Raw genomic sequence first — 14,375 nt, 5'->3', positions numbered from 1 at the left:
AGTACGCGTGGCTCGTTAGTCTGGACGCAATTTAAGGAAGTAATTGCTAGTCGATTTTGTATGTCTTCCGTAACAGTTATCACGCTGAGCGAAAGCGTAATACACGCCTTACACTTTTAAAACCTTTAGAGATTAAGCGTGAATGCTACTGGATGACGGCGAAATAAATCTTTTCGTGGTATCTTTAATTTCTGGCCTTCACAAAAGTACAAGGTCATTACATACACAAAACATGGAGAAAAAAAATCTACGACTTGAAGCGCCAACGATGCCGATGTTGTACCGACCACAATAAACTTGAAAGACACTTCGTAAACAGACGAGGAGGATAAAAAAAATAAAAAAAATACGCGCTTTGAAACCGATCTTGGGCGGTCGTTACCCCATCACGATTTCTCGAGGACACACAAACGATTTGTCATTCAATACTGTTCTGATCCCGCGCATCACTCACTCTCCCTGCCGATTCCGCGAACCGGCCATTCGGAATAATCTCTTGGCTGCCGCCTTCGCATCTCTCCTCATTTTTCTCTCAACGCCGGGCTTCAATGACCCCGAGGAAAAGCGATCCGGGGGAGAGACCAAATGATGCCCCGTGGAAGCGCCAATGGGATTGTATACAAGCCACGGAGGAGCCGAGGTATGCGGAGGAGCGCAAGACGTATTGCTTCCTGTATGCGTTGGATCCGCAAAGCACCTTTTGTGTTCGTGTTCGGCGTTGCGTAAGAGCAATCACGAAAGTATAATCGACTTTCAAGTTAATTAGACCCTTGTTTCTTCCACCTAAAAAGTACTGCCCGGCCAAGAACTCTCTTTCGCGTGCTCTGTTTACTGCTGCCGGCGACGTGTTTTCTCCTGCCTCGTTGGTGCGAATTGGTAGTCGCGTCTTCATGCATGTAGTTTGCCCGAGTGTAAGATGCTGCACCTTACGCTTGTGCTTGCTAGTGCATGGTTTCCTCGGACTACATTTCTGGTCACCTTGACAATAATGCTTGCTAAGCGTCCATTAGTGAATGCACTGAGAAGCTTTAATTGTTGGAGGGGTTTACGTAGCTTGTACGGGGAATTGACGACACCATTCTGAGGCGAAGATTCTTTTCCCTGGTGTGTTTCCGCCCATTATTTTAAAATACGCGAGCGGGTCAGATGGTTAAAAAGAGCCTTGCATTACCTACGTATGCAATATTGTCGCAGTCGTCTGATATTTCAGCGTTTAGAATCCACGCGAGCATAGACATATTAGCAAGTATACATTCCGCGCACATGAGGACTACCCTCTATTAACGGGGTTCATGTTTCTTGGGAGATATAGGTTAAATAAGGTATTGCACTATCAATTAAAATACATCGCATGGCGCTTTGTAACATATCTAAGCTGAGCCGAGTTCAACTTCAAAATTTTTGCACAAATAGCTGCTTCCTCTAGCTCAGAAAAATAAACATCCTTATACTCTGCGAACGTAGAAAAGCATCACCCCTAGCACAAAAGCAACATTTAGATTTCGGAAGATAGTTCCATTGAGCAGTGAATCGAAACAACGATGTCGTCGACACGTCACATTGCTGAAGTAAGTTATGAAGAGCTTCTACCATGGACAACTTGTCACATAACTGCGAACCATCTGAGAAAATCCGAGAACGTCATACACAAAACATCGTTGGCTCACTCGGCTATCTGCCCACAGATCGCATTATACCTCTACCTTTACTTGTTTTTTTATGCGCTTGCGTGTGTTTGTCGAACAGCCCGAAAGTTTCGCTAAAATGCATATCGACCTGAGCCCTCATTTCGTAGGCACTAACAGTATATATAAGCAATAACGCAAGTGACACAGCCACAACAAACTCTCAATGACTGCGCACACGCCAGTAAAGTGAGCGTCTGGAGGTCCTACTCCCTCAAGCTCAACCCGGTATAATTTATGCGACAAAATCAAGCGAGCCCAACGCTCAGCCGAACACGAGCCTCTTTCTCTCCCCCGTTTCTCTCTCCAGTCCGACTGGCTGCACGCATGGAGGAATTCCCGTCGTATTGACCTCAATAGGGACCCCTTTCACCCAGGGGAAGGATGATGAAGTCATGGGTACGTACGAGGGGAGAAAGAGAGCGAGAGAGCGACAGAGAAAAAGAAAAGAAGCGCGAGTCAGGCGCCAGGTCTGGTTTTTTCTTTGTTCTCTGACCTTCCAGAAGTCCTTTGTTGGCGGGAATGCAGTCCGGTCATCCGTCAGGACCGACTGGCGGGTTTTTCGAGCGAGAGGTTTCGCCGACCGGTGCTGGTGATTGATTAAGGGAGAAAACGGCGAGAGGGAAATGACACCGTATAGATTTGCGCACTCACTCCCTGCAATCCTGCCGGTTTGGGAATGGAAACCGTGCTGCAGAGATTTGAAAGCTGTCGTTGATTTCTCGAGTCTTTTTATCTTTTTTCCAGTTGTTATCGTACCTCTTTCGAAAAGGTTGATTGTGATAGCACTGATCCATTATGATATGTCTTTTCTTAAAGCGAGCGATGGACGCAAAAATTAAAAGAGAAGGAGATGATAAAAGTGTGCTATTCATTATACGAACAAAGTGGTTTATTGTGTCGTGCAAACGGTAATACGGAATTAAGGTAAGTAATAATATCTCCAGTTGAAGTAAAAGAAATATTTCGCCTCATATTTATCGAGTGATAATACGTGCGTGTTACTGTTGTGCGTTTGATGACGAGTTTCTGCGAACCTGTGTTGTGTACGTGTGTGTTTCAGTTTCGTTTTGTAAGGTCAGGCGATAAACGCTCTGATATCGAACAATAGTAGACAATAAGTTGCTAACCCTAAGCTTCAATTGCACCGCGAATGAAAGCTGAAATTGAAGCTATTAATAAAGTAACTAAATCAGGAACTTGAGGTTAAAACGTTTAGGTTTGACTTAGTTAAAAGTTGAAGTTTTAAAGATGCATAAATCTTTGTGTTGACACAAATCTAAAAAAAAAGAGTAATATCATAACACGTACGCAGATAGATTTGACGTCACAATGACCACATCTTAGATTGTGAAAACTAGAAATATGAAGTGAGAAAATTAAGGAACAAATCTCATAATAGAGCTTCCATAGATTCATAAATAATTTATATATATTTTTTTTATTACTTACGCCATAGTTGATTTGACTAAATTGAGGTAATCCCACATCGCGTTCGAGACAATACCAAAATAAATATTTTGCGTGCTATGTCTCGACTCTCCATATTAGCGACACAAAGGAAGAGAAAATATCACTGTGGAGGATGCTTTATTTCACATTATTTATGACAATGATATGACTGAACGCGTACTTAATAACTCCCTGGGAGTAATCCCACCCCGTAGAGCAAGACTGACAGTGAAATCGCCAAAGAACCATATTTTGCACGATGCAGCCAAACCTTCATGTATGAAATTTTTGTCATTCTGCACAACTAGTCTCTTGGCCAATCAGATTCATTAAAATTGCCCTGCACGCCTGCCACTTTTAGGTTTATTCTGTTAATCTGTATTTACTGATAAGATCCCTTCGCTTCTGAAATTACACTGTGATAATGTTTCGGTTAAAAGGGACCAAACACAGTCTAAAATAATATCTCACTGAGGTAATTGTTTTTTAACCGAAGACCCAACAACCCAAGTTGCTCGTTCGTACAGCTGCAGGCGAGGATGATGGTTACACATATTTCTATAGAAAAATGTCAAACTTTTATTTAGCTTTCGGAGTTAGGTTTCCTTCTACGTGTTTCCGAAAGTGATGTTACTAAATACATTGTCGTAGTTTCTAAATGCACTTCCCTTCGAGTATGTTCAAATATCGCAATCCTTCTGCTGTGCGTTTCATTGTTTTTTATCCCACGCTTAAATGCATCGCAGGGCTGTCAGTACACTCATGCACGCTCACTTATTTGTATTTTATTCCGTCAAAATCAATAATGTAGTTACCGTTATAGTATTTCAAGACTGTACTCGCTCTACATTGTTGCTTTTGAAAGTTGTTCTATTGTTTTAGATCATTCTTGTAAATACTTAGGAAAAAATCACGACACGAGACAAATTTTGTTCTGGACTTGGTTAAACATAATCGACAATAAAGCTTAAAGTGAGCTAAAATCGGGCAAAAGCATGCAATCATTTTTTTAAGGCTGTTTGCTTAACATGACGTTGGCGAAAACGTAATTCTGTATCAAAGGGAATATCGCAACGAATAAAAATAACAGCTAAACGTGGAAATGAAAACAAAACAAAGCATGTGTAATGAGGCGAACTTGTACCAACAAACTAAAACAGAAGATATTAAGCGCTTTGCATCGGCGACGGAAAGGTAACTGTTCGAAGCAGCGCGTTACCGCTGAATCAGAACACTTTATGACAGCCGACAATGGGCTGGAAATTTCCAGAAAAGCATATAATTTTTGCTTTTAGGGATGGAAAGCTAAAATATATAATAAAACAAAGCGTTCGTTTTCTAACAATTTAGGAGCATATGGGAGCTAATTTTTGTTTGCCTATTTATTAATGTGTTTTTTTTTACCACACTCTGAACCATTCACTCTAGACCTAGACAGATATATATTTTTTAAGTATATCTATAAAACCTAAAACGGATCGTTCAAAGCGCGCACACTGGAAACGAATGTCAGCGGAAGCATGGGGGGGGGGGTCAACTGCATTGAACTTAGTCTTTGATTTTGTTGCCGTTTGGCACGAGAAACAATATTCATACATATATTCCTGTACTGATTAGAGGACACTATTCGCCTCGAGATCGAACTAAAGGTGATGCTACTGTCGAGTTATCGTCACCAGCAATGTATGGATAGGAAGAAGACCTCCCCACAGGCAATCTGCGGTCACGGCCAAGAACCTGCAGAATACCGCATCTATTTCCTCGTACGGTATTATTGTGAAAGCAGTTTTAACTGAAAGGGTCCGATATTGTTCAGTGCCTGAGTGCAATACCTATTGCATCGAAATGGGGGTTTTCACCAATATCTAACGGCCGGAGCGCTGAAAAAAGTGTGGCTCTCGAAGTTGAGATCGGCGAAGGAGCCTTCGACTCGCGCGATGGTTTGCTCTAAACCTTTCACCGCTGAAGACTTCATAAGTGGAATTAGAGAACTGTTGATGTAAGTGTCACGAGTGTACGCGTAAAGTGTGCGCGTTGATACTCGCTCGCTGCTGGGCAGTGTGATCGTCATTGGTGTGGGTTCTCCCGCTGCGGTGTTTTTGGAGAGGATGCAAATGCCACGAACTTATTACTGCGTGGGAATCCGACCTCTGAAACGCTGTAGAAGTGCCACTCCTGCGAGACCACCTACACTATGACACTGTAAAGGAGGCATTAACTGCGGCGGAAGTGACTCGCTCAGTGTCTGGGCGCGCGTCGGACGCGCCTGATAAATTTTCTTGAAGTTTAGAGGGAAGTACGCTGCAAATAGGGCTGTGAAAGTGCATGAGTCGTGGCACCATTCCTGAGTTTCAGATCCAGAGTGTGGGAATCCTTGCTGAGAGCCGACGACTGCAGCACGTAACTCCGCACGCGTACGCTCGTCGACGTGATCTTTGGGGTCACAACGCTGCACTGAATAACGTGCCCGGCCTTCTCAAGGTGTTCGCCTTCGACGAGGCATCGCTTTTCGTCACAAATGTACTCCATGATAGTAGGCAATGGCACTGAAACTGAAACAGAAAACCGCATCACAACACAAACCACAGTAGTAACATTATATAAGTATCTGGCTTGGCATTCCTTGCCGTCGCGAATTTTGGAACGATACAATCTTTTTGAAGAAACAAGCATTCACAATCTAAATATCGCAGCTTACCCGAAAACAGCCTTCATCGTCGCGAGGATCCATGCTTCAACGTGCGCCGGGAGCATACGACGTGAGGCGGTATCCACACTCGTAGTGTTTCCAACATCGGCCACACGGTGGCTGCTCTCTCCGATCTCGAGGCGAATAGTCAGTTCAAAAAACGTAGGGAGAGGGGTTATTATGTTCACCCTTATTCCTTGGTGATCTCTTTTTCGGTGTTTTTAAAGGCTAACGGTGGTATCTTACTGGCTGTATAGAGGGATGATAGGATGTTCGATACTTGCCAGACCCTGCATTTCTCCAGTTGGCAGTGACCAAGCACCCTTTGCAGTGGTCGTAGTTCTTTGTTTGATAGTTGAGGATACATCTCAAGTGCATATCTCTATCTTGTGTAACTTGTCCCACCTGGTTCGGTATAATTTTAATGCCACCATTCTATTGAAAAATCTTATTTATGTAACAAATATATTGGTCCAATAAGCGCGTGCGGTAAATAATATAATATAAGAACATGTAAGAACCTTATAGAAATTAAGATATAACAAGTTTTTATAACTTTTTATATAATCTACAATTGTTCTTATATGTTCTTATTTGATCTTATCTGATCATATGCGGTTATTGGGTCAAAAAATTTCTGATACAAGTAACATTTCTTTTTTTTTTTCAATAGGGCAGTCATGGCTCGTTAATACGGACTCCGTTAATAGGAACACTCAGCTATATAAACCTCATTGCTACGTCATCTTTTTTGTTGTCTCTGTTTTGTAAAAAGAAAAAAAGCATCATCGACGCTTCTTTTTTTAAATTTTTTTTATGGAAGGGGGAAAAAAGAGGGGGGGGGGGGGCGAACGTGTCCATATTGAAAAGACATAACTGAATTTTTAATAATTCGCCTCTCAAAGATTCTGCACGGACCTCATGTCTCGCCGATGTAATATATGCTGCACTCGCTGAGAGTCGAGAGGGCCAGGCGAACATATAGCCTACTTTAATACATTATAACGTATTTCCTGTTCACGGTGTAGCGATGCAGGTGGCGGGCTATGCTCCCTCTTTAAAATGTGTCAGTTCGTATGTGTGTGTGTATTTTGTTTTGTTGCTTTTTGCTTTTTTCGTACTTGCTTAGCCCAGATTCAGACGGCGGGCGGGTGAAACATGGATGGCAACGCACGACTTCCGACAGCGCAGCGTCTTCCTGAACCGCGACTAAGATGTCGCAGGAAGATAGATCCAGCACATCTTACCTGTCGAACGCGCGTGCCTAACAGAAACGCGAGTCTTAGCAATACTACCCATAGAAGACATAGGCCTGCGCGTATACGTCATCGTCAGTAGCTTCCCCGACCCGCCCCAAGCGGAAAACGTGCTAAAGCTGGACGAGAGTACACCGCAGAGTTGCAGACGCGCGCGTCATGTCGCCGCCGTCTGCATAGCATCGCGCTGTCAGGCGCTGCCAGACGCGTTGGCGGTGACGCTGACGCAGGTCCACGGCAAAGTGGCAGACGCGTGCGTCTTGGCGCCGCAGTCTGCTAACAGCGTGCCTGTTGTGACGCGCTTCCTGACGCGATGGCGGTGTCGGTGACGCAAGTTGGGCTGCGCTGCGTGAGTCCACTAGCGATGACGTTTCGTGCGAAAAGGCCTCGTCTTCTAGATTGTATATCGGTCTTACTCCGGTTTCACACTGTCAAGAGAGAAATCATAACCGAGATTTCCTTTTCGATGCGCTTGCCTTCGATAATTCGACGCAGAGGACGTGCAGCTACAAACGTGAGCTGTCGCAACCCTTCCTGTCGTGACTTCTAACATGTTATTTAGACGAGCAAGTTTCGCTTTCTTCCGCTCGTTCTCGTTTTGTACGTAGGTATTTTTTGTATTACGTATCACCTTTGTGTATATGTATAAATATATTTGTTAAACAGCGTTCTTTCGCTTTTCGTCTGAAATTCGACTGAAATGATTGAATTTATTCTTCTCAAAGAGTGTGAGGCTCTCTGCCCAATGGAAGATAGAAAAAATTGTATTTTTGGGTGTCTTGTTTTTTTGTTTTTTTTCTACCGCAGTTGGAGGCGGTCGCTAAAAAAAAGCTGTAAGAGTATTTTGAGTTTGAGTTGGGATCATTTCTCGTGGTAAGTAAAAACGATTCTAAACCAAATCCAACTTAATCACATCGTTTACTGTAGAGATGTGCGAAAAAACTATAATAAAGGCTATTGTAGGTTTTTAATGAGGAATTGAAGGAATAGGGAGCCCATTCCTACTAAAATACGGAACATTAATCCGCGTTCTACTTATACAAAAATCATGAATGTATAAAAGGCAGTGAGGAGGACAAATAGGAAGAGGGAGCAAAAATAAATATTAATTCGTTCACTCCTGGGGACCGATTTTAGTAAGTCCGCATTTTCACCACATTAAGTCGCCGATGTCTGATGAAGTAATCACGTTGAGTGTATGTTTATACAGCCGGAAGCTAGTCAACCTTAGTGGCCGTCAGGTGCCTCAGCTATAAATGAGAAATCAAGCCACTTCCGTAAAACTGCTAGCCTGCGGTCTTTAACGTGCATCGCGCAGTAGTGATACACGACCGCACGCCAGTACGATGCTTATTCAGATCGAACCGGGCAGGGGTAGATATTGAACCCAGGATTCCTCGGCAGGCTGCAGCTCAAGCTTTCGATCCACATGCTCCGAGCTGGTGTGCGCTAGCCCACTCGCCCGCCCAGTTCCCCCTCCCCCCTAAAAAGCAGTATTAATAAAATGTGTCTAAAACAACTCTGAAGATGTTCAACCGACCCGCGCTCAATATTGGGCTACTCGTTCTGCTCATTCGCGCGGCTATACTCCGTTCATTGCAAAGCAGATAGGGTGGTGAAAGCTACGTTCTCGTTATACCAGTCATCCGTCGGTCTTGCACTACGCGATCGAGCTTCCTGCACGCCCTCAAGAAGAAACAAAAGCAAAAAAAGAAATAGCGTAAGAACGTAAAATGGTAAACAAGAAGTAATAGGATACTGACTGATCCTACCAGCGCGTAGTTTCCGCTGCTTTCTGAGCTTCACGGTAAACTATAGCAAGACCAACAGGAAAATCAAATCCGTGCACAAGGAATTTTGACGGCATTTCAATGAGATCGAGGGCACGTACAAATTGAACACAAGTGCTGAGTAGACGTTCTGCTGATCCTCGTGTCCAGGCAGTTTGCCGAAGGACGCTCGGCGTCAAGCTCGGGGCGGTTTGCAGAGGTGTCACTCTCCTAATGTGACGATATTACGTGAAGGTAGAGGAGGCTGTTTACAGTCTTGGATTATTCCAGATGGTTTCGGTTTTAATCACTGGCACCTTGAGAAACGCGGGCCGTGGTCGGTCGCGAAGATCTCATTATCGATTCGCAGTCAGTGACCTTGCGGCATATGTTGATAAGAAAGCCAAAGAACGGATCGCGATGCAAGAGGTGTGAACACCCTGCGTTTCGGAACCTTCACGTGTAGTATTCTTTACTGTTCATGTATCAACTTTTTTCCTTAGTATCCTCATCACTCTCCCCCAGGATGGAGCAGTCGGCCGGGACAATTACCCAGCGTGACTCCTCTGTCCTCCCGTTCTATTCTTCCTTCCCTGTGAGAAATAGTAGAGTGCACTAAAATAAAAGAAAAACACAAAGATTGAAAGAGACAGAATAACTGGAAAATTGAGAACGGCAGGGCACCTCTATCAAATGCCCCGCCTCCAGCACGCGCTCATTGCCTTCCAATGTGCTCTGGCTGCACACGCACGCTCGAAGCAGACGGGACGCCTGCAGAACGACCAATGTTGGAAGCTAGAGCTGTAGACGGATCAACTGAGACCCACCCCTGCCGTTCTAATTTTGTCAGCGATTATACATGGCGTTGGGTACGTCGGAGTTTCAAATACCCGAATCAATCACAACCCTGATAACTGTTTCTCGTTGTACACACGTCAGTAATCGAGCGCAACTTTGGCGTGAAGATCGTTCCACTACACGCAACGCGGGAGCGTCTCCCACGCAATCTTCCCGCGCAGAAGACGCGACGTCAAGAAACTGATCTCGAGTCGTACACGCGGGACGACGAGAAGACCTTCGCGGAGAAGACGAGGCGGTCAGGAGAAACAACAAAGGGGGGAGTGGAGCAGCGGCGAGCAACGGCGACGGCAGCAGCGGCAAAGACGGGCCGATCCAACGGCGGCTCAGCAAACAAAGCACAAAAAGGAAAACCCGGACGTTATCAGCGTGAAGTTTTCTGACACGCGCAGAAGAGAAAAGAGTGTGCTAGCTGACCCCTTGCGAAAGCATTCGCGTGACGCGAGGATGGAGGGAGGGAGGACTGGCAGAGGTCGACTCGCTGATCCGTCGTCCTCTCTTTTATTTTATTATTATTATTACTATTTTTGTTTGCTTTGCCGCTACACGAAGAGGAAGGCGAAAGTGGAAGAACCAGGCAGGAACCTTATCTGATCCAAGCCAGAGCTGCGGCTTTTGGGCGTTGCTTCTCTGCATCGTTCTTCTCGCAGGCAGACACTGAGCACGACAGACCACGATGGAGCATGATCCGGCGGTGCCGGAGTGCCGGAAGCATCGTGCTCGAGGCGTTTTCTTTGGATGTTAGTGCGATGGCTTCGTGAAAACGCGCGTCGTGTCGAAGCACGTGGTCTTGGTTGCGAGAGATAAGGCTCTTGAGTGTATTCTCCATCCGTACCACGCACTTCGCGCGTCGTTTTAGGAAGGCCCTCGCGAAAACTGCGCTTAAAAGAAGCTTGAGCTGCACCAGTGCTTCAGGAACAAATCATAAAAAAAAATATAACTGGAAAAAGGCGCAATGAATTTTAAAATTAAGTTTAACATTTGAACTTAATTCCACCGGAAACACTTAGGCTCAATGTGCAACGCACCGTGTTATACTCCGTTCCAAAATAAGCTGAAAGTGCGATAGAAGGTATGAGCGCTTGTTGGACTATACATAGGTCTATCCTTCGCCACGTGATCACGCCCCCACTCAAACACAGATAGAGATAATGGGGCCAGGCGTGTAAAGAGAGGTGGATGATTGGTCGGACGAGCGCTAAGCTACAATCCTACTGTCACCTTAGAGGTGGACGGAGCACAGTGTCCCTCTTTTTACGGATATAAAAAAAAAAAAAAAAAAAAAAAAAAGTTCGCTTGTATAAGCATTGCCATAGCCTCCTCTTGGCACTTATGTCGAATATATTGCAAGAGAAAATAGATCCCCTCGCCATCTTTCTGACCCTGCAACGAGCATGCCCCACCTTCGGAACCGTCGCGTAGATTCAACGTATCACAAAAGTGTCTAGTTCTTATGCAAAACAACCACATAATAACCCCAAGTTCTTATGTAAAACAACCACAATAAACAGACACAGCAAGCCAGAAAGGAAAAAGAAAAGGGACGATAGATCTTGCTCTTGGGGCTCAGTCGTCTGAGCCCGGACAGCGAGGCGGTCTGTCCTTTTGGGGCGCGGCAGCCGCGTCTTCCTTCGTGTCCCTGCTGATCCGACCAATGACTTCTTCCAAGCAGCGTATAGAGAGAAGAAACCGTTGCCTCGTCCGGAATAGATCAGATAGTTTGCTTGTTCGGAGAAGTGATGTTATCGTAGACCGACAGTTGACCCTTCTCGGCACCTTACCTTGCTCTTCGTTTTACACTGTCCGTGTCACGAGGCGCGTGTTATTCAGCTGGATACGCGTGTCCGTCATCATCACTGCTGCTTCCTTTTCTTTTTTACTTAATATTTGATTATCATGTTCGCGACGTCGGGCGTGATGGATTTGGGTACTCGTCGGCGATGTTTCGCTCGTCTCAAGTCTTCTCCTAAAAGTATGGCCGGATACTGTATGGTTTTCTATATCGCTTTTCGTTTTTGTCTTCTCTTTCGCCATTATATGTATTTCTGGCTTTTGCCAAAGCGCGGCTAAAAGTGTGCCTACCCAGGTGGCCGTGAACGTAGTGCACTAACTATATATAAGTGCCTCAATTTTTGTGAGCGAACGTAGGTTCCTCGATGTATAATCGAATTTGCCCGCTACCCCGAAACGTGGCGTTGGTTGTACGAAAACGTAAGTACAAAGACGTTCGGTAAAGAAATTTCGCTGCTGATGGAATTTCCTTGTTTCGAGAAAATTGGACGGTAGCACAAGGGAAAGTTTGGCAAGTCGCGTCATTTGTTGCTGAGTGTCGGATCGCCCAAGATTAATTATGTCTCGCACTCAATTCAGACTTTGTTTTTTTTTTTTTTTTTCGACAGGCAATATAAATGGCGAGTGGATTTTCAAAAAATAATAAAACGCACGAGGAAAAAAAAAACTTTAACGTATTTGAATAGTGCTTGGGGCGCTAGAACAATACAACGAATTAAATTCACGACGCCTGGAAATGGCATGATTTGATAGACCAAATATCATCTTAAGCAAAAAAAAAAAATAAAAATAAAAAAAAGCAAACATTACGGGGAAGCGAACGTGCTTCAGATGGACGTCAAGACACTATACTTCCCGTCAAGGCATTAGGGAGTTTTAGGGAACCGTAATTTGCACATCCGATACGGTACGGAGGGCTCTCCGGTATACGAACTGCGCATGTGCGAGGCTTCTCCGGTAGCGCATGCGCAGTTTCTACCAGAGGGCCCACCGTACCGTATCGTATGTGCAAGAACGGTTCCCTAACACTGCTTATTATACAGCCGACGTTACGGGCCGATGAACGTAATCGAGCAGCGGAAATATGGAACTCGTCACCGCACTCGTCATCTTTGGGAGCTTACCGACACCGGGGAAGTCGATTCCGCGCAGTGGATGCATCGTTATCTTGCAGTTCTGCTCTCAGTGCGTAATTGGTTTGGCCCAGGGGCCCCCGGCCCGCACGCCGAATACGCAACACGTATTAAAAAATATTAAAAAAATTGACACCGCGATGCGCATTACAAGCGCGAACGAATATATAAGAAAAACAAATGTGAGGAAAGCTGCATCAAAATACGGAATTTCGCGCCACAATATTGTGCATTCTCATCCCGAGCATTACTATTCGTAGTTATCTCCTTCGTGTAAGCGTGACTATAAGATACGATTCCTGAGTGCTCTCACGAATATTGGACTTCCTGTCCTCTGTCATAACCCTCGTTTATTTTAATCGGCAGATTTATCATTCTCGTTATTTTTCTGCCCCGAGCGATTATGCTAAAGTTCCTCCTACGCGCTATGATGTATGCACGGTGAGTGAGTTCTCCGGGGTAACATTATGTCGTAATATGTCCTAATTATAAATATATGACATTTACATGTTAAAATGTGAATATTCAACCACTTTACATTTCTTGTTGTTGTTGTTTTTTTATCCCTCTGGTTTACCTTTCTGAATTTAAATGCATATTCAGGCATATTTGTTTAATATTTCCCCAATTGATTAAATATTCACCGGCCCCTAAGACTGACACAGGTCCCCAATCCGGTCCCTTAGCCAAAAACACTTGGAGCCCCCTGGTTAAGCCGGCGAGAGCAAGGGCGCGAAGAAGGCCAGTGCCGTGACGATGCACTTTCGAAGCTGCCTGATTGGCTCTATCGGATCATCGCCTCGGCTGCGATCTGACATTCCGTGGTGCGGACCTTCCGTGGTGCGGAGTGTACATTGATGAACAAGTAAAGGCGCTAAAAAGCGTCTATGCTTTCACGTCTGACTCGCAAATAAGGGTAGCTAAGGGTCGAGTATAGTATATCAACTATTAAGCCTTTCTTGTAGCATAAACCAAACTCGATCGGAATATTATTAAAACCAAGACGTTTTGAAGTAGCAAACATCATAAAATAAAAACATTTTTTTTTATGTATATGTCAATATTGAATTCGTGTTTACGTCCAACGCGTATTTAAAATGAAGATTCTCGATTTAATTAAAGGAGTTTAAATCCCGCATCAAGGAGGACTAGCTGAGGACGCGTCCTAAACTGAAAGAAAGGATGACGAAGAAACGGGTGCTCACTTGGACTTGGAGGGTGAACACCGGTGACGGTAGGGATTCCAGATCCACTTCACGGACCATGAAAAGTTCGGCTGTTTGCTCCTGGAGCTCGAAAATCCCCAGTTCGTTTCCTGGGAAACACGAAAAGAACAGGCGGATTACGCGTCAACCCAGCAACGATTACGTTACAGTGTTGCGTGGCGTTTCAAACAAGTTATTGCTTCAGCTCTCTTTGCTCCTGTCCGCCTCGAGATGGCATAATGTACAGCAAGTTTTGCATGTGCGCGCACGTGCATGTGTTCTTGTGTACGCAAATGTGTATGTGTGTATGCGTGTGCGTGCGTGCGCGTGAGTGTATATGCGTGTTGTGTGTGTGTGTGTGGGGGGGGGGGTTGCATATATTTTTATACATTGTATAATAATTTTTTATAGACTTTATTCCACTCAGCTGCGGGCCAGCAGGGGCACTTGCGAAGGGTTCAACGTCTCTGCCAAGCCTGGATACTGCCGAGTGGATACTAGAACATGTGCAAATAAAAGCTACAGTATTATTACTCT

The 14,375-nt window shown here is 44.8% G+C and overlaps 1 protein-coding gene across 1 annotated transcript in view; it reads right to left on the bottom strand.

Annotated features, from left to right (window-relative positions):
- Positions 1–14,375, bottom strand: part of LOC8041254 (protocadherin Fat 4) — a 207,404-nt gene that overhangs the window by 127,450 nt on the left and 65,579 nt on the right. Inside the window, exon 9 of the mRNA XM_040502714.2 lies at positions 13,839–13,948. Coding sequence (XP_040358648.2) covers positions 13,839–13,948 — 110 coding nt within the window. The remainder of the gene's footprint in view (positions 1–13,838; positions 13,949–14,375) is intronic.

This window comes from Ixodes scapularis, unplaced genomic scaffold (assembly GCF_016920785.2).
Source record: "Ixodes scapularis isolate PalLabHiFi unplaced genomic scaffold, ASM1692078v2 PGA_scaffold3__209_contigs__length_174095766, whole genome shotgun sequence".
In the NCBI taxonomy this organism is placed as follows: Eukaryota; Metazoa; Arthropoda; class Arachnida; order Ixodida; family Ixodidae; genus Ixodes; species Ixodes scapularis.
The sequence above is the reverse complement of the archived record's forward strand: the minus strand, read 5'-3'. Positions and strand labels throughout refer to the sequence as shown.